Below are 24,079 nucleotides of genomic sequence, written 5' to 3'. Positions count from 1 at the left end.
AGGGTGTCTGCCTGGTCTGGCCCGGCTCTGAGGTACAGATTGGCTGTAACACTATGGTGGATTGTTTGGCTTATGCTGGCACAGGTACAAATAGGGACAATATGATTGGTGCTGCTACAGGTACATGGGGCAATATAAATGGTAAGGTGGGAAATGGTAATGCAGGACAGGGTGGAGGCACTGCTTGAAGCCTAGGGTGCCAAAATACCTTGGCCGGCCCTGGTTTTGGTTCTGGAAGATCCCAGACTAGTGTGCCTATATGAAAATGACAGCATATATGACTGTGTAATGTAATCTTGCCTGGTTGAGTATGTTACACAATGCATTGTTATTAATCTTTGGTACTTGTGTGTTGCTAGGGGGTTGCTAGGGGGTTGCTAGGGGGTTGCTGAATGCACTCAGGCGCATTACAAAAAGATGGTAAAAGATGTGTCACTAGGGCTGTCACTGTATGAATATGAGCACATAGGGACAGTGTGTGTTATTTTGAAGATCCTATAGGATATACTTGTGTGTGGCTGGGGGGGGGGTCGTTGTACGTAAAATACATTGTTACTGAGGCACAGAGCTGCAGTGTGTGAGTAAATGTATGCTACTAATGTATGTGGTCTGACATTGCCCGAGTACTTGAGAGTTGCAGACAGTTGTGCCACCCTATGCTGTGAGCAATATTGCTCCTCGGCCTGGACACGTGACTTGGTATCTCCTGCTCCCTCTGCCTCTCCCAGAGCTTCCCTCCTCCTCCTGCACAGCTAAAGGCATCTCCATCTGTATCACACCCACACCTTGTAGCTGCTCACAGCCTGCGCCCCACGCTCAGCAATGGCCCGGAACCGCCAGGAGAGGAACAGCTGGGGTGAGTATGAGCCGCGAAGAACATGCAGAAATCCTCAGAAGCCCAAGGCGGGAGTCCTGTGCAGCTACTGTGCCGGCGTGAGAAACAGGTGCACAAGAGCAGCATCAGCACCAAGCGACGAGTCTGTACTGGCGGCTAATTCTGCTGCTCCTGCTGCTGCTGTGATCATGGCAACTCCCTTTACGGGAAGCACGGGGGACCTATGAACTGACTGAGCAGCAGGCTTCCCACAGTGGCATATATCCCCACACATAGTACTGCCGCCCCAATATCCCCACAGTGCTGCCGCCCCAATATCCCCACACATAGTACTGCCGCCCCAATATCCCCACAGTGCTGCCGCCCCAATACCTTTTAGGCCCACCAGTTGGCTGTCAGCACCATGGAACCTGGATACACGGCGCCCTTTCCCATCGTTTTCTGCGTCATTGGAGAGTGAGCGGGGCCTGACTCTATGGGATACACTAGGGCTGTGACTTGGGCCCAAGCAAGAGAGAGAGTGTGAGAGAGAGTGAGAATAAGAGTGTGATACATAGTGAGAGAGAGAGTGAGAATGAGAGAGAGTGTGTGAGTCAGAATGAGAGTGTGTGAGAGAGAATGAGAGAGAGTGAGAATGAGTGTGAGAGAGAGTGTGAGTCAGAGAGAGAGAGTGTGAGTGAGTGTGAGAGAGTGAATGATAGAGAGTGAGAATGAGTGAGAGTGTGAGAGAGAATGAGAGTTTGAGAGAGAGTGTGAGAGTGAATGAGAGTGAGTGAGTGAGAGTGTGAGAGAGATAAATGAGAGAGAGTGTGAGAATGAGTGTGGAAGTGGGAGAGAAAGAGTGAGAATGAGAGCGTGAGAGAGAGTGTGAGATAGAGTGAATGAGAGAGAGTGAGTGTGAGAGACAGTGAGAATGAGAGTTTGAGAGAGTGAATGAGAGAGAGAGTGAGAATGAGTGAGTGTGAGAGAGAGTGGAAGTGGGAGAGAGAGAGTGAGAATGAGAGCGTGAGAGAGAGTGTGAGAGAGAGTGAATGAGAGAGAGTGTGAGAAAGAGAGTGGAAGTGTGAGAGAGTGTGTGAGAGAGAGAGCGAGAATGAGAGTGTGAGTGAGAGTGAATGAGAGAGAGTAAGAATGTGAGATAGAGAGTGGAAGTGTGAGAGAGAGTCAGAGTGTGTGAGAGAGAGGGAGGGTCCAATAGTCTTTAACAATAAAAGGAATGGGAAGTCCTGGAGGAAGGGCCACACACAATACTGGGTCACCTGCAGGATGAGGGGTATGGGGAGTGATTCTGGGGGTGATGGGGTTTTGGCCCTATAAGCTTCTGATATTCCAACTGTTAATAATTGCTGATAGAAAGCTGGGGCTGGAACTAGAGGTAGAGTAGGCGCGCGTCCCGCCTAGGGAGGGATTTTTGAAACCCTGGTCTCTTTTGCCTATAATAGTTTTTCAATTTTATAAAACGCCTGTTCCAACCCCCTCTTACCCGTGATTCGTACTGCGGGCAGAAGCTCTCCCCACCTTCCTCTTGGCAGCTGCTGGCACATGTACATATCTGGGGGCAATCTCTTGGCTGCTGCTGCTGCTGGCACAGGTAAACAGATGATTAGGGGCAATACGATGGATATGTGTCTGCATTTATTTTAACTTTATTAAAGATACAGTATAAATTAAATTCTTCATACATTTCTCTAGGTTGTAGATTTTTAATGCTGTGGTACAATTATCCTCTAATTCACATGTTTGGGTCGTTATAAAACAATGTCATACAAAAAGCTCTATGGAGATATTGAGCATTATGAGGGACCTAGAAATCCTATGAAGGGCCACAGTCTGGACCACTGACTTTTAGGCATTTATTTTACTCTATGGTTTGCTAGTAAAATAACAGGTCTCACGTATAACATACCGTAAATGATTATGTTACTTGAATGACAAAGTGCAATTAGGATTTATGGTAAGGGCAGAGACACACGCTGCTACTTCGGGAGATTAGTCGCCCAGCAACAAATCGATTCTTCTTCGGCCAACTTATCTCCCCGAAAAGCTGTCCCGACGGCTAGAATCGCAATTACCGGCGGTATGCCATTCCGATCGCATCAGCTTTCTGAAGTCGCCCGGAGTTTCCTCGCGAGGCAACTTTGGAAACGAAGCCTTCCGACTGCCATCCCGCCATCGGTTTTCATTCTAGCAGACGGGAAGGCAGAGATTAGTTGCCCCGAAGAAGAAGCGATTTATCGATGGGCGATTAATCTCCCGAAATAGCAGCGTGTGTCTCTGGCCTAAAGCGTATGATAGTTTTTACATCTTACATTCAGCATCAGAACAAAGCAATAAAGAACAACCCCCAAGAAAGCACTCTTATCTAAACTCAGCTTGTCAGCACCCCCCCGGTAGCTACTTCACTGGAGGATATTATGAATTGCCCTTCTCCACAACTGGAGATCGTTTTCGACAGTTGTATTTCATCAGAAATCTCAGAGAGATTGCCTATGACTAAGTGCTAGGTAAGCATGAAATGCGTTAGGCTCCATGTGGGGGCGTTGTTGATATTTTAAAATGATTTAATAAAATAATACTTTTTAATCTAAAAAGCATGCATGTGGAAAATTTTTAGAAGTAATGGGCTATGCCTCTGTTTGGTCACTAGAGGACCACCAGCATGCTATTATTGGTTAACCTATGTCTTTTTCCTAGAAACTTAGAGATTACGGTAGTTTTATGCAACCAAAACTTGCTTCAAAGCCACTGGGAGCAAAATCCACGGGGTTGGTGGGCAACATGTTGTATGTGAGCAACTGGTTGGCGATCACCTGTCTTTTCCATTTATTGTGCCATTTACATCTGTTTGGTATTTGCAGTGTTTATATCGGAAATAATGTACCCAGTGCTGTAAAAGATAATAAAAGTTAACTTCTAATATACTTTACAGCACACGAAACTCTAAAGCTTTTAGTATGATGAGTGATGATATAGAGAGTGATATTCTCAAACAATATACCCACTTTACTTCCATGGCCCAGCCAGGTAGGATATAAATACAAATAATAAACGAGTTACAGCTGACCTGGGTATGATAACTCAGAATAACTCATTCTCAGCAAATTTATTGCACTGCAAACTTTGCTTGTGTCTGCTCAGTGCTGCTGACTCAGCCAAACGCTGACCTATTTTCTGTGCCGTTTATCCCACTTTATTAAAATAAACTAGATACTTGCATTCATTGTCTGTTTATATAATTAAATATGTGAATGTACCGGCTTGCTTAATTAAATGAAACATTTTTTCTTGTACTACACCTTCATGGGACTCATTCAGTTGTACTCAACACTAAGGGCAGGAACGAATCCGGCGCGATCCGACGCGCTGCACAAAAATGCAGGCGTCACTTTGGATGCCACGGAAATAAGGTAAGTAATGCTATTGTCGGATCGTGTTGCATTGTTGATGCGACATGACACAGCGTTTGCATCCGACGGTTGTGTCGCGTCAACGCTGCGACACGATCCGACAATAGAATCAGCTACCTTATTTCCATCGCATCCGACATGACGTCTGCGTTTTTGCGCAGCTTGTTGGATCGCGCCGGAATCGTTCGTGGAGTCCTGTCCTTATGACTACTGAGACTCCTCTGCATGTCTCCAAGTGTCGGTTATAAATTTATATATATATATAAATATATCCACAAAATGTCTCTGTCTTAAATATATTGATAATGGGTTGAGTGCAGAGGACTCTTGTAGTTGACTATATGTATTTTGTGGTCACACCCTCATTGCACCCCCGCCTAATGGTTTTAAAAAATAGTGGTGAGCACAACTTTCCCTTGTTTGTTATAGTTATACAGGAGCAGTGACCAGCTCCATGTTGTAGCTCCCACCCTTCCCAGCTATAGTCAGGTGATCCCACTGGTGTCTAATAAAAGGGCAGCCAAGTATGGAGGTTTACTTTGAAAGCAGCTAGTAAGTTGCAGGTAAAACTTAGTCCCTTTGTAAAATGTATAATGAAGCAATTGAATTCTTAATGAATCAGATGAAAATTGAGCATAGGACTGGCCAGATATGGGATGACTTTGACGTAGTTGGCCAGCTTAAATATATTGCAATATATGGACAAACAATCCCTGTGTTGTTTAAAGGGTAAGGCATTTTTTAGTAGCAGTATGCACAAAATGTATTGATAATGGGTTGAGTGCAGAGGACTCTTGTAGTTGACTATATGTATTTTGTGGTCACACCCTCATTGCACCCCCGCCTAATGTTTTTAAAAAATAGTGGTGAGCACAACTTTCCCTTGTTTATATATATATATATATATATATATATATATATATATATATATATATATATATATATATATATATAGCAATCATCCCATTAATAATATGCACAGGGTCCATTCTATCCTGCGCTGTTCACCCTTGCTGACCTGATTATGTAATTATGTGGCTCTATGTCTAATGGCAAACTGTCTCATGGTTCTAGGTGGGTTTTCTGACAGGAATTATGACTGGAGCTCAGAAGAGGAGGAGTATGAGAAGAACGCTCACCCAGTTCAGGTCCTTGTGGTTAAAGATGACCATTCCTTTGAGTTGGATGAGGCAGCACTGAACCGTATTTTGCTCTCAGAAGCCGTCAGGGACAAGGAGGTGGTCGCTGTGTCAGTAGCTGGAGCATTTAGAAAAGGAAAATCATTCCTGATGGACTTTATGCTGAGATATATGTACAAAACGGTATGTACTATGTGTTATTGGCTGATGCCTAACGTAAAATGTATCTAATTTGCCTTTAGATAAATATCCCCCATGCCAACAATGACTGAAGTACATTAGTACAGGTATAGGATCCTTTATCCGGAAACCCAATATCCAGAAAGCTCCGAATTATGGAATGGCTATCTTCCATAGACTCCATTTTATCCAAATAATCAAAATTTTTAAAAATTATTTCCTTTTTCTCTGTAATAATAAAACAGTAGCTTGTACTTGATCCAAACTAAGATATAATTAATCCTCATTGGAAGCAAAACCAGCCTATTGGGTTTATTTAATGTGTAAATAAATTTCTAGTAGACTTAAGGCATTAAGACCCAAATTACGGAAAGATCCATTATCCGGAAAACCCCAGGTCCCGAGAATTCTGCATAACAGGTCCCATTCCTGTACTTCATATATTGTGAGAATGTGTAATATATTTTATTTTGCTTTGCATCTCTCAGGCTTGGAATTTCAACTGCTATCTGGAAGTAGATTGTAGATTGGAAGTCAGAATGGTAGAGAAATAGAATAAGAAGCCTGACAGGAAAGATTACATACAAGAATAACAGTCAAAATGGGCCTCACAGTCAAAATGTTTCTTGATTGCTGGGGTCAGTGACCCCCAACAACCAGATAACATTTTCAGGTGCAAGCTGGAAGTAGGCAAAATATGAAGGCTAATAATCCAATAACCAAAATAATGAAGGCCAATTGAAAATAATAAATAAGTCTGTTTATAGGCATATTAATAAGTTAATATAAAGGCGATTCAATTTCTGTGAATCCTATTTCCATAACCCTCTACTGTGCTTACTGGTGTTTTTCTGTTTTGTTCAGGATACAGTTGATTGGCTTGGTGATTATAATGAGCCACTGTCCGGTTTCTCCTGGAGAGGAGGTTCTGAACGGGAAACCACAGGAATTCAGATATGGAGTGAAATCTTCCTGGTAGAGAATCCTAATGGTAACAAGGTACAGTGCAGTAGTGCCAATGAATTATTGTTTAAATAACTGTAGCACAACTCCATTATTTTGAGGGGCACTTACAGCTGGAAAGAAAGAGGGAGTGGGGGACACCCCAGCATATCCCATTGGAAACCTGTTTCATCTACAGCCTCACACAATTAGCTTGATAATCCACTGAGAGAAGTACCTAATCCCCAAATGGGAGAACTATAACTCACACCCCACAAAGAATTTCTTCCAAGTTGGAGAACTGTAACTCATAGCCTTCCTTTTCACGAAATTGCTATTTTACAATTGGGGCAACCACCTATTATAACCTACGAGTATATATTGTATTGTTGAATTTTAATGAGTGACCATCCATGTGAAGTAATTTGACAATTGTTTTTATGTAATTTTATTGATTATTTATTGTGTTTCCTGACCGGACAGATTTTAAGAATTCTATTTGACAAATAAATGATATACTTTAACACCTTGGTCTTAAAATACACCTTTAATTTATCTCTTAAATCCGAACTAAGTTTCTTGCAAAACATGTTGGAAACATAAGACATAGTTCCTGTAGCAGTGGTCCCCAACAAGTGGCTGGTGAGCAACATGGATGTTGCTAACCCTAACCCAGAGGCCTCAAAGCAGGTGCTTATTTTTGAATAGGAGGCTTTTGTTTGCATAAAAAAACAGGTTTATTGCCAAACAGAGCCTCCTGTAGGCTGCCAGTCCACACAGGGCAACTGAATAGCAAATATTCTTTTTTTTGTCACCCCAAGAATGTTTTCCATGCATGTGTTGCTCCCCAACTCTCTTTACACTTGAATGTGGGGCCAGAGCCGGAACTAGGGCTAGGGTGCAAAGGTGGAGGGGTGCCAGGCACGTAGCTCTTCTACTTCTTTACCCTAGTTTGGACCTTTCTGTCCCCCACATTGCTCTTCTGTGCATGTGCACACTTTTTAACACACACATGCGAGGGGGAGGCGACATAGCCTAGGGCGCCCGGCCGACTTGGCCCAGCACTGAATGTCGCTCACAGTTATAAAAGGTTATTGACCCCTGGCCTGTAGTATAAACTGTAGTATAAGATGTAATGAACCCCAATTAAAATGTATAAGAGTACAGTGATAAATAGAATGCTTTTACTGATGTGTTGTTTACCTTTTTGTTTCATGCAATACTTGAAGGTGGCAGTGTTACTTATGGACACCCAAGGAACCTTTGATAGTCAGTCTACACTCAGAGATTCTGCTACAGTATTTGCCCTGAGTACTATGATTAGCTCCATACAGGTATGTCGGTTGCAATGTTTATTTAGCACTTAAAGCTAGTTCTATTGCACTAAAAGCTATTGTGGTTTTTACTTTTACTAGTGTTGAGCTTGCATGTTGAAGCTTGTTCTGATGTATGTATTGCATAACTTTACGGATTGTCGTCATCTGAACTGGTCCCACCTGCTGTGATGGTATCTGTGTTCTGCTGGATTGCGGTCACACAGAAAACGTGCAACCAAATCATTTAAAATGTCACATCCAGGGTTATATGGATTCAGACCAAAAGCATGGATCATTCCTTTCTTGATGCTGATTTACCTCCAGGAACATCATCCCAATTAGAATTTCTGTTACCCTTCAAGCCTTTAAAAATACTTATTAAATTACTTAGTATTTAGCCATTCTGGTTGTTGATTTCCCTATACTAATCCTGCTATTCTGGTTGCTAGTGTGTAACCTAATTTCTTTGATTTAGGTGTACAACTTGTCCCAGAATGTGCAGGAAGATGACCTACAACACTTACAGGTAACACTTTTGCTTAAAAGGGAATATGTACAATTGGAATACAACTTTAATGTCATGCTTATTGCCTGCAATTTAATGACTTCTTATGTTTAACTTTTATATACAAATATTAACACAGGTTAAAATTGACCTTATTTAGCATCCATACTGTTATATTTTAATGCTGTTATTAAGGTTGGAAATTTAATTTGTTTATGAAGCTATAATTTTCCCTTTAAAGCTGTAGATAAATCATTCAGGAATGTGCCATCCACACATGTAACATGCGATTAGTCAGTATTATATATAATATAATATATATAATATATATATAATATAAGTGTTAAAGAATTCATTTGTACCCAGGGACCACTGTACTAAATGACAAATAATCTTCCAGGCACCTGATGTATCACTTTTCTCCTATATTTCCCAACCCAGCTATTTACAGAGTATGGAAGGCTGGCGATGGAAGAGACCTTTTTGAAACCCTTCCAGGTGAGTAACATGAGATCTTTGCAAGATACTCAGGCATTCAGTGGCCATTTAGATTGCTTAAAATGTCTGAGCTTGGAAAGTAACCGATCGGGAGGGTAACAATAAAATTAAGTGTTTGGAATGAATAAATGTTACACTATGGGAGTATGAGCAAGACTTCTATAACAGTCACATGCACAACCTAAAGCAATAAGTGATTTGTGCATGACTGTATGAGGTGCAGAATAACTGACTCTTTGCAGACAGAACCATTGCAAAATATGCATCTGGTTTTTTTTTTTGGGATAAATTTAAGATGGGGCCCCATAGTATGGGGGTGCAATCTACAAATCACAACATTAATCCCACCAGCTGTAATTTTAACAATATTCAAGCCTAATGTGTACTTTAAAGGAGAACTAAACCTTTGATTAAAAAAAACCCTACCCCCTAACGTACATAGACCCCCTCCCTGCTCCCCCCATCCTACCTGTTACCCCTGGTAAATGCCCCTATTTCTTTACTTACCCCCTGAGTACTATAACACATGGGGATAATATATTTATTTATTGAATTGTACCTTACCTCAATCATTGGTTATGATGGACTACTTAAATATATGTGTTTTTTTTAATCGATGAACAAATAAAGTGTGTCTTTTTAATGACACCTTCAGCAGTGAGACCCCTCATTAAGTAGCTTCTTGTTTATTTAACTGTTCTTTCACTTGTTTTGTGAATAGTGTAGGTACTTTCTGTCTGGGTCTGAAGTGTGAACGGTGCAGGGCTTTAGGGATGTGAACTATAGAGGCGTTACAGGTGTGAACAATGCAGGGGGGATTACAGGTGTGAACAATGCAGAAATTTACTGCCTAAATTTAATGGAATACTGTCATGGGAAAAAAAGTTAATCAGTTAATAGTGCTGCTCCAGCAGAATTCTGCACTGAAATCCATTTCTCAAAAGAACAGATTTTTTTATATTTAATTTTGAAATCTGACATGGGACTAGACATATTGTCCGTTTCCCAGCTGCCCCAGTCATGTGACTTGTGCTCTGATAAACTTTAGTCACTCTTTACTGCAAGTTGGAGTGATATCACACCCCCCAGCAGCCTAACAACAGAACAATGGGAAGGTAATCAGATAGCAGCTCCCTAACACAAGATAACAGCTGCCTGGAAGATCTAAGAACAACACTCAATAGTAAAATTCATGTCCCACTACAACACATTCAGTTACATTGAGTAGGAGAAACAACAGCCTGCCAGAAAGCAGTTCCATCCTAAAGTGCTGGCTCTTTCTGAAAGCACATGACCAGACAAAATGACCTGAGATTGCGCCTACACACCAATATTACAACTAAAAAAAAAAAACACTTGCTGGTTTAGGATGCAATTTTATTTCCAAATATTCTTTATTATTTTCAAAGAGAGAATAAAGAAAAAACGCAGTATAGGTATACAGCATAGTCTTATGTATCATACAATTTCCATTACGAATATCAAGTATACCGTTGAGAAAGGGAGAAGGTTGTTAGTGAGAGGGAAAGCAAGAAAGAAAGAACAAAAGAAGGAAGAAAAAGGCACATTCCAAATTTAACCCAAAAGCATATTGCTCCAGACAAAGGAAAATCCAACACAGAAATTAGGATGCAATTTTATATGGTAGAGTGAATTATTTGGAGTGTAAACAGTGTAATTTAGAAATGAAAACTACATCATAAAAATCATGACAGAATCCCTTTAAGGTTAAACAACGCAGGGGCCAGTTAATCTCAATACTGATATGTTTTAAAGCTTTAACAAGGGAAGCAGTCACAACAGGCAGACTTTCATGTGAGGGGTCACATAGAACAGGGGGTCGCTGCCCGCCAGTTGGACAGCACTTGTTTAGGGAAATGACAGAGGGGATGTTTTGTTGATGGTGATTAATCTCAGGTACAGACCTTTATCAGATGTTGTTTGCTATGCTAGGTGGCCAGTCCCTAAACTGATACTGACACTAAAAAACTACTTTTTAAAATATGAAAGTTACCTATAGGTCATGTTTATCGTTTTTTGCTGAGAGGTTTTTTTTTTTTGTAAGTTATTGTTAGTTGAAGTTTCTAAACCTGACTGTTTTGCCAACCTGACTGTCCCATTTCATGGTCTGATAAATGATCTGCAACCAGCTAGTCATAAACATGAATGATCCCAAGTATATGGGAAGACCAGAACATGGTGTAAAACCCGTGAGAGACAATTACTATGCAGCACAGGAAATGCAAGGAAACAATCAACTCTTATTTAGTCATACTGTACATGTGACATCACTAGGACTGTTATGAGATGGAATGAGCTGCTTATCAAATCAGAAGAGACAATTATTTTCTGCAGATATAACTGCAGGCAGAGCTTCTGGCTGGAATATTGCCAGTGACAACAAGCACCCTTGTCCGTGTGTGCACACATCTCCTAAGATACTGCTATGCACAAATAATATGTGAAAAGTATATATATACACTTCCAGCAACTGCCTGATCCCACTTGTTACATTCCTTCTATAGGGATGTGGCAACATAAAGTAGACAAGTTAGTTATGTCATTGCATAGGCATGCTTTTGTCTTTGTTCTTTGAAACAAACAATAAAAATACGTGTTTGCTCATAGAAAACGGTGAATATACCCGCATGTTTTCACTGTGGCCCAGGAAAGATAATTGCAACCAGGAGCTGTGGGGACTAACTAACTTTATTTATTGTCAGAGGCAAGCATGGCTTATCTTGAGAAGGCATGCCACTGTTATATTTAATCAAAATGTAAATTACTCTTGAGGGGGGATTAGATTGCAGACACCGAAATGTCCTTTCCTACTCAAGCTGGCCATAGACGCAAAGATCCGATCGTACAAATCAACGTACGATCGGACTTTCCCATCTCCCGACCCTCCACTAACCATTCAGATCAAAGTCTTACCATTCCGATCCAATAAAGTAGTTAAAGAACAGATCAGCCAATGTTCATCCTCTGACAGCAATCGTACGATAGTTATGTCTGACAAAGCTAGTGACAGTCTCCCTCTGAAAATCGTATGATTGGCAATAAATGCAGAGATATTAACGGCAGGCGACAGAAATTTCCTAACCTGTCCGACCGATCTATGTCAAACGACCGATCTCCGCCGGACGAAAAATGTTGGGACTCTCCACACACGGTCTGAAAATCGTTGCGTCTATGGCCAGCTTTAGGGCAAAGACTCAAGTGGAGATTCCAGGAGATTAGTCGCCCAGTGACAAATTGCCTCTTCTTCAGGCAACTAATCTCCCCGCAATGCCTTCCCGCCGACGATTTAGATTCTAGATGGCACTCGGAGCGCTTAGTTTTCCGAAGTCGCACAAAGTTTTATTCATGAGGCAACTTCAGAAAATGATGTCACTTGTACAGTACGAAGTTTCCTCGTGAGGTTACTTTGGGCAACTTCTGAAAACGAAGCGCACTGAGTGCCACCCCCCGGCGATTTAGATTCTAGCCAGCAGGAAGGCAGTTCGGGGAGATTAGGCGCGGGAAGAAGAGACGATCTCCCTGAATCACCACGTGTGTCTCTGCCCTTATGTATATTTACAGACAACAAAAGCAACCCATTCATTGTCAATCCCATTTATTTCAGTGGTTCACGGGGGAGAAGATTCTAGTTTAGGAAGGTTCAGAGAAGAAGTTGATGCAAATACAGTTTAGCTTAGTTAAAAAAGGGATGTTGAGGGTCCACACATAAAAATTTAAAGGCAAAGGATCCCAGTTATGATTATACACATAGAAGGTTAATGCTACCTGTTTACATATTTGTTGTTGAGGATTTGGGTTTGGATCAGCTTAGCTTCACACAGACAGGTAATGGTGCATACATACATAAATACTGGTTACTTGGGGGTACAGGACATATTGCTTACTTGGGGCACAGAACCACAGAGGTTTGCATATACTGTATATATATTTGCACACGCGCTAATTTTGGATAGATAGTTCCACTTAATATTATTACATGGGTGTGGTAGAGGGTACAGCAATGCAGATTGTATCTCCTTTCTTCTTGATACACTAAAACGTTACAGCAATTTTGCATTTAGTTCTGGGCACGAGGTGCCGGAGTTTGTAACTTCAGAGCATTATGTGCAAGAAATAAATAGTCTGGGTTTGTTCTTGTGCTGATTCAACACTCTGAGGCATTTGCCAATGTTGTTCTGTAGCCAGTTTTGTGTCACTGATAGAGACAATAGAATCCAGCTGATCTCATTCTACCAAGCCAAACAAAACAGCATATAACTTCAGTCATCAACCACTTCCCCCCCCCCTCACTTCCTTTGTATATTTAAGAGATTTCAGTGTTTAACATGGAAATCTCACTTGAGCTGATGGAGCCATTTTCAGATCACTTTCTTAATATGCTCTGGTACAGAAATCTCACACGTTTTTTTGTCTTATACTGTGTGTATGTGTCGGATCATGGTTAAATCAAGATAATTAGATTACTAGCTATCATACATATGAGAAGGTCATTTTATTCAGACTCTTAAGGTGGCCATACATGGGCAGATTTAAGCAGCTGATTCAGGTCCTTCAGACCAAACACTGCTGCGAGGCTCATACACCTCAGCAACCGCTCCTCCTCTGCCTCGCCATTCTGTCAATCCCTGCACTGGCTTCCGTTACCTTTCGGAATCAAATTCAAATTAATGACACTTACTTTCAAAGCACTTCATAACTCTGCCCCACCCTACATCTCTGAACTCATCTCTATTTACGCACCCAACCGCTTACTACGCTCCTCTACTGACCTGCTACTCAACTCTTCTCTCATTACCTCCTCACATGCTCGCATTCAAGACTTTGCAAGGGCTGCACCCCTCCTCTGGAACTCTCTCCCACAGTCTGTCTGACTTTCTCCCAACCTTTCTGCTTTCAAGAAATCTCTTAAAACGAACTTCTTTCGAGAAGCCTACCGTCACTCTGCTTAACTACCAAACGCAACACCACATACAATACCACATTTCTCACCCACTTAATTCGATCTTGCCCACTCCCACACCTTGTATATTACTCCCTTCCCTTTAGACTGTATGCCTATGCATAGGGCCTTCTTCACCTTTTGTACCGGATTGACTGTGATGTATGTAACTCCATATGTTCTATGTATATAATTCATGTGATGTAGTTGTATAATCACATTTACTTTACAGTGCTACGCGTTATGTTGACGCTATATAAATACATGTTAATAATAATAATTTGGCATCTTATCTGCCCACGTACATGGCCTTGCGACAGACCCAACCGATATCTTGCCAAAAATCGGGCAGATATAGATGGGGCTGGTTTGGTTTTCCCCTGCAATCAAGGACTGCATTAGCTAGTTGATGTGCTCCCCATCCATTCAGCCATCATTGTAATCCGATCGTTTGGCCCTAGGGCCAAACGATTGGATTCGCCTGATAACTCCCTGCCTATGGTGGGCATATAGGGGAAAAGATCCACTAGCCTCCTCAAACAAGCGGATCCTATAATGTATAGCCACCTTTAGTCATTTACTATTGGTGTTTCCCAGTTGAGCTTTCTTTCTGCCCAGGTGCAATAAATGAAATTATTTGTATGGAAAAGTTCTAAACAACTCGTGGTACAAATATTACAGCACAGCCCCAGCATCCCACCAACAGCCATCTGTGCTGAAATTACCTATTTATAAAATTTCATCAAGATAACTTAGAGAGAGATTATGTTAGCCATTTAAGTGATATTTCAAGGAAGCAGTAAAATGTAGGGTAAACAATGGTTCTTTATTCCTCAGTAGGAAATTCAGACATATCTGGGGCTGCTGCTCCCCATGAATTTTAACATAGGTCAATATAAAATTTGCAAAGTGAGAAAAACCAGGGTTAGTAGATGTGCCAAGTACTGTTGGGATGAAACACCTGCAACCGTCTACCTTTTTCCAGATTTGAAACTTTATAAATAGGTCTCTAGGTTTCACACAGGTTACATACAGGTCTTTGCTAAATGACTTAAGGTGGCCATACACGGGCCGATAAAAGCTGCCGACAGACCGAGTCGGCAGCTTATTGGCCCGTGTATGGGGGCCCCCGACGGGCTTCCCCGATCGAGATCTGGCCGAAAGTCGGCCAGATCTCGATCGGATGGGATTAAAAATCCCGTCGGATCGCGGCCGCATCTGTTCGTTGATGCGGTCCCGCGATCCGACCGCCCGTTTGGCGAACGCTAGGATCCGATCGTTGGGCCCTAGGGCCCACGATCGGATCAGCCCGATATTGCCCACCTCAAGGTGGGCATATCGGAGGGAGATCCGCTCGTTTGGCGACATCGCCAAACGAGCGGATCTATCCGTGTATGGCCACCTTTAGTCATTTAATTATTATCCAATGGCATTGTATAATAGAAAATGTATAGCATTTCTCTCACTAGTTTTGTTTCTCTTGCTTTATAGTCCCTTATCTTTCTGGTACGTGATTGGAGTTTTCCATATGAATTCCCTTATGGTTCTGATGGAGGCACTAAGTTTTTGGAAAAGCGCCTAAAGGTTTGTACATTCACTAACTCATCAGTATTGAACATGTCTGACTACATGTTTATTGTTTAAATTGTGCTTATATGCTATTGGTGATATAGATTCCTTTCTGAAGATTTAAACTAGCAAACTTATAGGAACAAATTGGGTGCTGCTGTTAATACCATTTAGTAGAACAATATCACAGTACTTTATGGAGTATATCTTAATATTTAATGGAGTGAGTGTGCCTTAAAGGGGACCTTTCACCCAGACATAAAAATCTGTATAATAAAAGTCATTTTTAAATTAAATATGGAATCCAAATTCTTTTTTTTATTAAACCATCCGTACCTGTTATAAACTTGTTTAAAAGTCTCAGCTGTCAATCATATATTGCCCGCCCCGCCTATATGCCTTAGGCATAGGGGTGGGACAGGAAATTACTTTCACTTTCCATTCTGCACTCCCCAAATTCTCCCTCCTTCCTCACCATCTAATTGTAAAGCAAGTGCATAGACATGGGCAACAGATGCCCCATTCCGGCACATAAATAATATTTTGGCATGACGCAAAGCTTGCCTTAATAACCGTGTTAACAAAATGGCTGTTGCCTGCTTGCCATGACTGTGAATTTCAAGACAAGAAAAAACAAGATTTTAATAATTGTTAAAGTTCAAGTGAAGTTTATTTTGCTTGACTAACATTATAAAATAGAATTTGGAATTATTTCTTAAGGTGACAGGTCCCCTTTAAAGCTACAGGGCTTTGCAGTCTAGTTAGTGTCTGAAGTAACCAGTGGCTTTGAGTAGCTATGGACTTAATAGCGCACTTCACTAAAATGTACAGCTAATGAAAAACAAATTGCATATCCAATGAAGCAATACAGAGACAAGCGCATTGCATGAGCTTCCCATGATACACATATTTACTTACAGGTCTCTGAGAACCAGCATGAAGAACTGCAGAATGTGAGAAAGCACATCCACTCCTGTTTCACAAACATCTCTTGTTATCTCATGCCACATCCAGGCCTCACTGTAGCAACAAACCCAAACTTTGATGGAAAACTTAAAGGTATGTTTTATCAATAAAAAGCTTTAGATATTTTAACTGTAAAATTAAGTCTATTTAGTAGAAGTCATTATGTTCCATTTACTACCCTTCAACCAGGAAGTATCGGTACCATAATTTACTGCATGCGCATATTCTCTATCTTCTCTAACTTTGAATATATCCAGGCATAGGAGCTGTTACGTGTCTTGTTTTAACTGAAACATTCTATATATAAAACCATAGCAACATCACATAGCATGCATAGTACTGCTGATCTAGGTCCAATTTATTATGCCTATATAGGGCTGTGCTATACTCAAGTGCATCATGCTGTTGTACCTACACTCAGTTTGCAGCTGCCATAAAATATGAATGGAGGATTATATTTAATAGCCAAAACCGCGATTGTAATTATTATTAGGCAGCTGAGTGTACTTTTAGTAATTTATTTAGGTGTTTAGTGTCCAACATTTGTTTTGCTTACTCGGCCCTTCCACTATTAGGTTGCATTAAAGGAACAGTAACACCAAAAAAGTGTTTTAGGGCAGAGACACACGGTAAGATTCGGGGAGATTAGTCGCCCAGCGACAAATCTCCTCTTTTTCGGGGCGACTGCCTTCCTGACAGCTAGAATGTAAATCGCTGGTGGGATGGCATTCGGATCAGTTTCTTTTCTGAAGTCATCCGAAGTTGCCTCACAAGGAAACTACGGGCGACTTCGGAAAACGAAGCGCTCCAATTGCCATCCCGCCTGCGATTTTCGTTCTAGCCGGTGGGAAGGCAGTTCTGGGAGATTAGTAGCCCCGAAGAAGAGGAGATTTGTTGCCAGGCGACTAATCTCCCCAAATCTGACTGTGTATCTGCCCTTAGGGTGGTGGCACATGCTTCTATCCGAGGAGATTAGTCGCCCAGCGACAAATCTCCTCTTCCTCGGGCGACTAATCTGGACTAAATGCCTTCCCGCCTGCTAGAATGTAAATCGCCAGTGGGATGGTACCCAGTTCGCTTTGACATTCCGAAGTTGCCTGAAGTTTCCTTGTGAGGCAACTTCGGAAAAACTAAGCGATCCTAGTGCTATCCTGCACAGACAGGACTGTGACATCAATGTGCAACGGCTGATTTCTGCAGCATCAAAGTAAATGTATGTCTGCTGTCTTATTGCACTAGTTTAGTCATTGTGTTATTTAGACCGTCAATGACTATGAGAATATATATATATATATATATATATATATATATATATATATATATATATATATATATATATATATATATATATATATATATATATATATATATATATATATATATATATATATATATATATATATATATATATATATATAAAATACACAAAAGCCATGAATATCTTATCAATTATATCCTTTTAAACGCTGAGTTCTGATGTCATTTCTGTCACATGACTCACTGAAACTTGTGTATTATAATAAATAAAGTACCCCAGTTGCAAAATATAAGGATATTAGAAGTTACCTCGGAGTTCCATGACCTGTGGTCATGAAACTCCTCGGTAACTTATAATATCCTTATATTTTACAAGAGGGGGTTCTTTATTCACTATATATATATATATAGTGAATAAAGTACCCCCTCTTGTAAAATATAAGGATATTATAAGTTACCAAGGAGTTTCATGACCATATAAAAACACGAGGCCGAAGGCCGAGTGTTTTTATACAGGTCATGGAACTCCGAGGTAACTTATAATTTCCTCATATTTTACAACTGGGGGTACTTTATTTATTATAATACACAAGTTTCATTGAGTCATGTGACAGAAATGACATCAGAACTCACCGTTTATAACTGAAGACATCAGAACTCACCGTTTATAAGGATATAATTTACAGGATATTCATGGCTTTTGTGTATTATAGATGCATATAGTAAAATATATAGATGCATTTTTGTAGCTTTCCCCTGTTTACAAGCCTGTGTGTACCCTTTATGTTATCAAAACTGAATACTATTGTTATGTCATGGGGCAGGTAGTTTGTCAAAGAAAAGCATCAAAGACTCATTTTTACTTTAGATAAGACACCTATAGGGTAATTAACAACAGTTGCAAAGGTTGCACCAGGTCTAGTAACCCATAGCAACCAAACAGCAGGCTGTATTTAATGGCCACACGTTTGGAAATAAACATCTGACCGGCTGCTACGAGTTACTAGACCTGCTGCACATTTTGCTGTTGTTTAACAAAGCTCATGTCATGGCCTACCTCTCATTTTAATTTACAGATCATTAAACTCATCTGTACAATTTGCTGCAGTTTCTGAGTTTATTTGTATTTTCTTATCCTGTTCCTTATGCCTAAACACTTCCCTTTAGCGTCACTTATTTGAACAAAAATGAACTCTGGGTCAAGACTGGAGTAAAATTTACCGTAGCGTTTCAACCTACCGCGTTTGCTTTCATTATTATTATTAGCATTGACAGTTGAGAACCAGTTTCTGCTTGGTTGCTATAGAATAGATCATAACTGCAGAGTAGCATGGCACTAGTAATTGATGTATAATCATGTTTCCCTTTATAGAAATAGATGAAGAATTCATAAAGAATTTAAAGGTATTTATTCCATGGCTTTTGAGCCCTCAAAACTTGGATGTCAAAGAAATCAGTGGAAACCGAATTACTTGCAGAGGTCTGGTGGAGTATTTTAAGGTAATTTACCAAAGTTCTCCAAGCACCCTGTCACTTAAAAATGTCTAAATGTGAATATTTATGCATGAAATCCCTTCACTGTTCCTTTTTTACATTCAAATAAGCAAACGTTCAAGTTTTTTCGAATTGAAAGAAGAAGAAAAAAACCTAAAACTCGCAAACTAGCAAAATCTGAATTCTACGTAAATGGCAAAACCCTTTACTGAATCCTGAATGTGTTGCATCATTATTTCAAGAAACATTAGACAATGAAATGTATCAAACATGTCTGTAGACTCGTATTCATGTTGGGACATTCACAAAAAGAGGCCATTTACTCAAAAGTAAAAGCTCATAGCAATCAATTAGCACTTGACCTTGATAAGCTAACTATACCTAGGGGGTTATTTATCAAAGTCCGAATTTATCTCAATATTTTCTACTACAAACTCCGATAAAACCCGCTCGGGTTTTTTACGATTTATTATTACATTTTCCCAAAAATTTGGTTTGCTGTTATACAATCCGCTTTTCATGTTTTTTTCATCCGGTTTTTACGATTTTTCTGAATTTTCACCCGAAAACTCCAAAAACGTTGTGGTATTGCATGAAATCCAGCGCACAACAAAAAATATTTGGGACTTCTCCCATTGACTTATATGCAACCTCGACAGGTCTGAGATGCCGGATTTTCAGATTCGGACTTTTCCATCCTAGGGGTTTATTAAATTCCGAAAAATTTGTGATTTCCAATTTTATAAAAACAAATCACAAAGTCAAAAGGATATACTGTATTCATCAAAGGGCCAACAGTTTGCCACAGTTCATCATCAGCCTCAATTATACTGAATTTCTGTAGTTCTCCACCAATCACCAATGTTTTTATCCACAGATGTTTTAAGATTTGTTTTTAGTGCAGTGCAGTTATACATATGTTGTAAAGCACAGTTATGCAAGTGTCATTTTTTTATCACTGTGTGCAGTAGATAAAGTAATGCTAATAAAATTTGCTGCTTTTTACTAGGGATGCACCGAATCCACTATTTCGGATTCGGCCGAACCCCCGAATCCTTTGTGAAAGATTCGGCCGAATACGGAACCGAATCCTAATCCTAATTTGCATATGCAAATTAGGGGTGGGAAGGCAAAAATTTTTTTTACTTCTTTGTTTTGTGACAAAAAGTCACACGATTTACCTCCCCGACCCTAATTTGCATATGCAAATTAGGATTTGATTTGGTTCGGCCGGGCAGAAGGATTCGGCCGCATCTGAATCCTGCTGAAAAAGGCTGAATCCCGAACCGAATCCTGGATTCAGTGCATCCCTACTTTTTACACTGAGATCCCCTCCGATGGCTACAGACCCACAGAGCAGAATAAAACCAGTTAACAGCTGCATTGCTGTGAAGTGAAACACATTAAACTGCAAGTCATGGCAAATGCAGAGCCTAACATAAGAAAAACGAGCATTGGTTGCTGTGGGTTACTATGGCAAATTTACATTTACTCTCATTTTGTAAATTCGTCTGTATTACTTTTGTGCCGAACAATGCAGCACAGAGCCAATGAGATAGTGTAGCCTTCTTAATTTTTTAATTAATGGAAATTTCTTTGTGGTAAAAGCAACTTATATTTGCTGGGAATCTGTGGTTTTTGTAGGAGAACAGGCTCCCAGATGGGAGGCCCTACTGGCGTTTCCCCAAAGTATGTGTTGCTACTAATGAAGTTCTACATTCTGTAAGGAAATACACTTTCCATATTCACATCTAAGTGCCTACACCCTTTTGTAAAGGTGGCCATAAATGCAAAGATCCGCTCGTTTGGCAACATCGCCAAACGAGCGGATCTTTCCCCGATATGCCATTAATAAACATTTCTATATCGGGTGTAATCTGATGGTTCGGCCGTATGGCTGAACGATCCGATTACGATGTGCCGTGGGCTCCGGCGGGATCGGTCGGGTCAAAATCAAACCTGACCGATCGACCAAACGACCGATCTCCGCCGGACGAAAGATGTCGGCACACACGATCCGAAAATCGTACGAATCCTCGATTCATACGATAGGATCTGTGTGTCTATGGCTACCTTAAAATATTCCACAAAGGGACCCACCCAAATTGTGTGATCATCATTGCTTTTAAAAAAGGATGCTCCATACACTTGCTGTGTCAGCAGAGCCCCGGATACACAGGCCAAGGTTTACTAAGCAGCACTCATTTACGTGGCAATATATTAGTTAAATGATAAAGCTGCGGACAAATGCTTGATATGCAATTTGTAAATACGCGCATTTTATTATAGCCAATGACAGGGGTGTGGGTGGATTTGGTCCTGCAGGTAATATACTCAGCACTTCTTCACTTAATAAGTAACATCCAGAGCGAATTGTCGCCTGACGATAGAGTGCCAATGAGCACTAGCGCCTCTTTCACTAGCAAATCGGTAGTAAATTTGCAAAGTCCCTGCGGGCGGTAACACTGGCGAATTGTACAAGTTTAGGACTGAACTCCACGGTGCGGCTTATTCCGATCAGACGCGATGAGAGGAATCGAATACGATGAGTCGGATGCACAGAATATAAAGTAAGTAATAAGAATGTCGGACCTACAAGCTGCGTGCATCCAACAAGACACGACTGTCGGATGACGATGCAACGTGCGGCGTTTGCATTCGACAGTCATTGGATGCACGCTGCTTGTAGGTCCGACATTCCTATTACTTACATTATATTCAGCGCATCTGTCTCGTCGTATCCGATTCCTCTCATCGCGTCGGATCGCTGAGGCAGCACACAGACCATCACGAAATGGTGGTTCAAGAAAAGAGTTGTAAAAGGGCAATATTTACATAAATATATATATAATACACAAAAGCCATGAATATCCTGTAAATTATATCCTTATAAACGGTGAGTAGTGATGTCATCAGCTATAAACGGTGAGTAGTGATGTCATTTCTGTCACATGACTTACTAAAATTTGTGTATTATAATAAATAAAGTACCCCCAGTTGTAAAATATGAGGATATTAGAAGATACTTATAACTTATAATATCCTTATATTTTACAACAGGGGGTACTTTATTCACTATATATACCAGTTTGATAAGATTCTTTAATATGCCACATAATATGATACAAACTATCTGTTGCTCAAGTATTCATTTTGGGGGTATAGTTTTCCTTTAAGAGACAAATTATTTTTGATATTCTTTCCCTTTATTTTAGAGGGTTATTTGAGGTATTTTTTATTGCAGATGGATGAATGCCTGCCAGCAAAGTACAGTTTTAAGGCACATTACCAGAATTCCTGAGAGACTCCCTCCGATACGCAGCTGCCATATTTTGCTGCACACATTATTGGGTTTGATTATTCCCTGACAAAAATAATGAATAGCTTTGGAAAGGTTTCTTTTCCAGAGACAGCAAAGGATTATGGAGTGACTTTTGGATTGTTTGCTCAGCTGTAAATGGAAATGGCAAGGGTGTGTCGGCTCTCTAACACTGATGCCTTTTTTTTGTATAGGCTTATATAAAGATTTATCAAGGTGAAGAATTGCCACATCCCAAATCCATGTTGCAGGTAATTGTTTTTATACCAGATGGTGTGAGCCTGGCCATAAAATATGCCACAGTATACTACCCAATAGTATTTGGTGCAAAATGTGTAACCCTCCCAGTTTTCAGTAGCCATGTTTATTTCACATTTGTGCATGAAATGTAATTACAGGTATGGGATCTGTCATCCGGAAACCTGTTATCCAGAATGCTCCGAATTACGGAAAGGCCGTCTCCCATAGACTTTATCTTATCCAAATAATCAAAACATTTCTATATGATTTCCTTTTTCTCTGTAATAATAAAACAGTAGCTTGTACTTGATCCCAACTAAGATATAATTAATCCTTATTGGAAGCAAAACCAGCCTATTGGGTTTATTTAATGTTTACATGATTTTCTAATAGAGTTAAGGTATAAAGTTCAAAATTACGGAAAGATCCATTATCCGGTAAACCCCAGGTCCCGAGCATTTTGGATAATAGGTACTGTAATTGTACAAATTTGTAAGAAATCAGTTCAGGCTTGGTGAATTTTAGCGTCCAATCGGAAGCTGTGCATTTTTTGCAAGTGTAGAAAGCAAAGAGAGGTATGTAAATACAGGATTTACATACCCGTCTTGGCTTTCTACACTTGCAAAAAATGCACAGCTTCCGATTGGACGCTAGAATTCACCAGGCCTGAACTGATTTCTGACAAATCTGTACAATTACAGGCATATGCATGGACTCACATTAGGCACTTTGGGCAATGAGATTTAGGGTAGGACTTTTGTCACGATCCGATGTGCTGCGACAAAACGAATGCGAATTGTCGCACGCGACAAAAATAAGGCAAGAGATAGAATTGACGCATGGTGTCGCAGCATTGATCCAACGCAATCCGACTGTCGGATGCAGACACAGCACGCAGCGTCTGCATCCGACAGTCGGATCATGGAGTCCTTCCCTAAGGTTGATTGGTCAAAGGAAATATCAGACTGTTTCTGATGAAAGTATTTGAAGCATATGCTGCACCGGAACTGTGTAACTGCACTGCAGTGAAATGACTGTATAACTTAGGTGAGTACAAGTATCATACTTTCAACATTTATTTTCCAACCTGTGTTTCCCTTAAAGGCCACAGCTGAAGCCAACAATCTTGCTGCTGTGGCGACAGCAAAGGATTTGTACAATAAGAATATGGAAGAGGTGAGATTTCAGCTAAATCATTTGTCTTTTCGACAGATGAAATGTTATGTATATACCAATAGCTGTGTAACATACTGTAGGACATACAGGTAAAGGATGTAGACATTTTATTCCACCTCTGTAGAGGTATCTCTTATACCATACCTCCCAACTGTCAAGTTTTCAGAAGGACAGTCCCTCTTTTGACAGCTCAACCCGCAGTCCCTCGTTTGTACTGGAAAGTCCCAATTTTCTCTGCACTGAACAGCCAGTAAACTCTAACTTAATTAGCTGCAG

The 24,079-nt window shown here is 40.5% G+C and overlaps 1 protein-coding gene across 2 annotated transcripts in view; it reads left to right on the top strand.

The window, feature by feature from the left end:
- Positions 1-619: 619 nt before the first annotated feature.
- Positions 620-24,079, top strand: part of atl1.S (atlastin GTPase 1 S homeolog) — a 29,192-nt gene continuing 5,732 nt past the window's right edge. The window contains exons 1-11 of one of the 2 annotated variants that reach the window (XM_018232367.2): positions 620-856; positions 5,317-5,564; positions 6,426-6,560; positions 7,733-7,837; positions 8,295-8,345; positions 8,766-8,822; positions 15,274-15,366; positions 16,272-16,410; positions 18,947-19,074; positions 22,582-22,638; positions 23,732-23,803. In XM_018232367.2, coding sequence (XP_018087856.1) covers positions 823-856; positions 5,317-5,564; positions 6,426-6,560; positions 7,733-7,837; positions 8,295-8,345; positions 8,766-8,822; positions 15,274-15,366; positions 16,272-16,410; positions 18,947-19,074; positions 22,582-22,638; positions 23,732-23,803 — 1,119 coding nt within the window. In that variant the 5' untranslated portion in view covers positions 620-822. Of the gene's footprint in view, positions 857-2,138; positions 2,427-5,316; positions 5,565-6,425; positions 6,561-7,732; positions 7,838-8,294; positions 8,346-8,765; positions 8,823-15,273; positions 15,367-16,271; positions 16,411-18,946; positions 19,075-22,581; positions 22,639-23,731; positions 23,804-24,079 lie in introns of those variants that run through there. The other variant, XM_041574854.1, reaches the window with a different exon arrangement.

This window comes from Xenopus laevis, chromosome 8S (genome assembly GCF_017654675.1).
Source record: "Xenopus laevis strain J_2021 chromosome 8S, Xenopus_laevis_v10.1, whole genome shotgun sequence".
Lineage (NCBI taxonomy): Eukaryota > Metazoa > Chordata > Amphibia > Anura > Pipidae > Xenopus > Xenopus laevis.
Note: the sequence above shows the minus strand (reverse complement) of the source record. Positions and strands in the feature narration are given on the sequence as shown.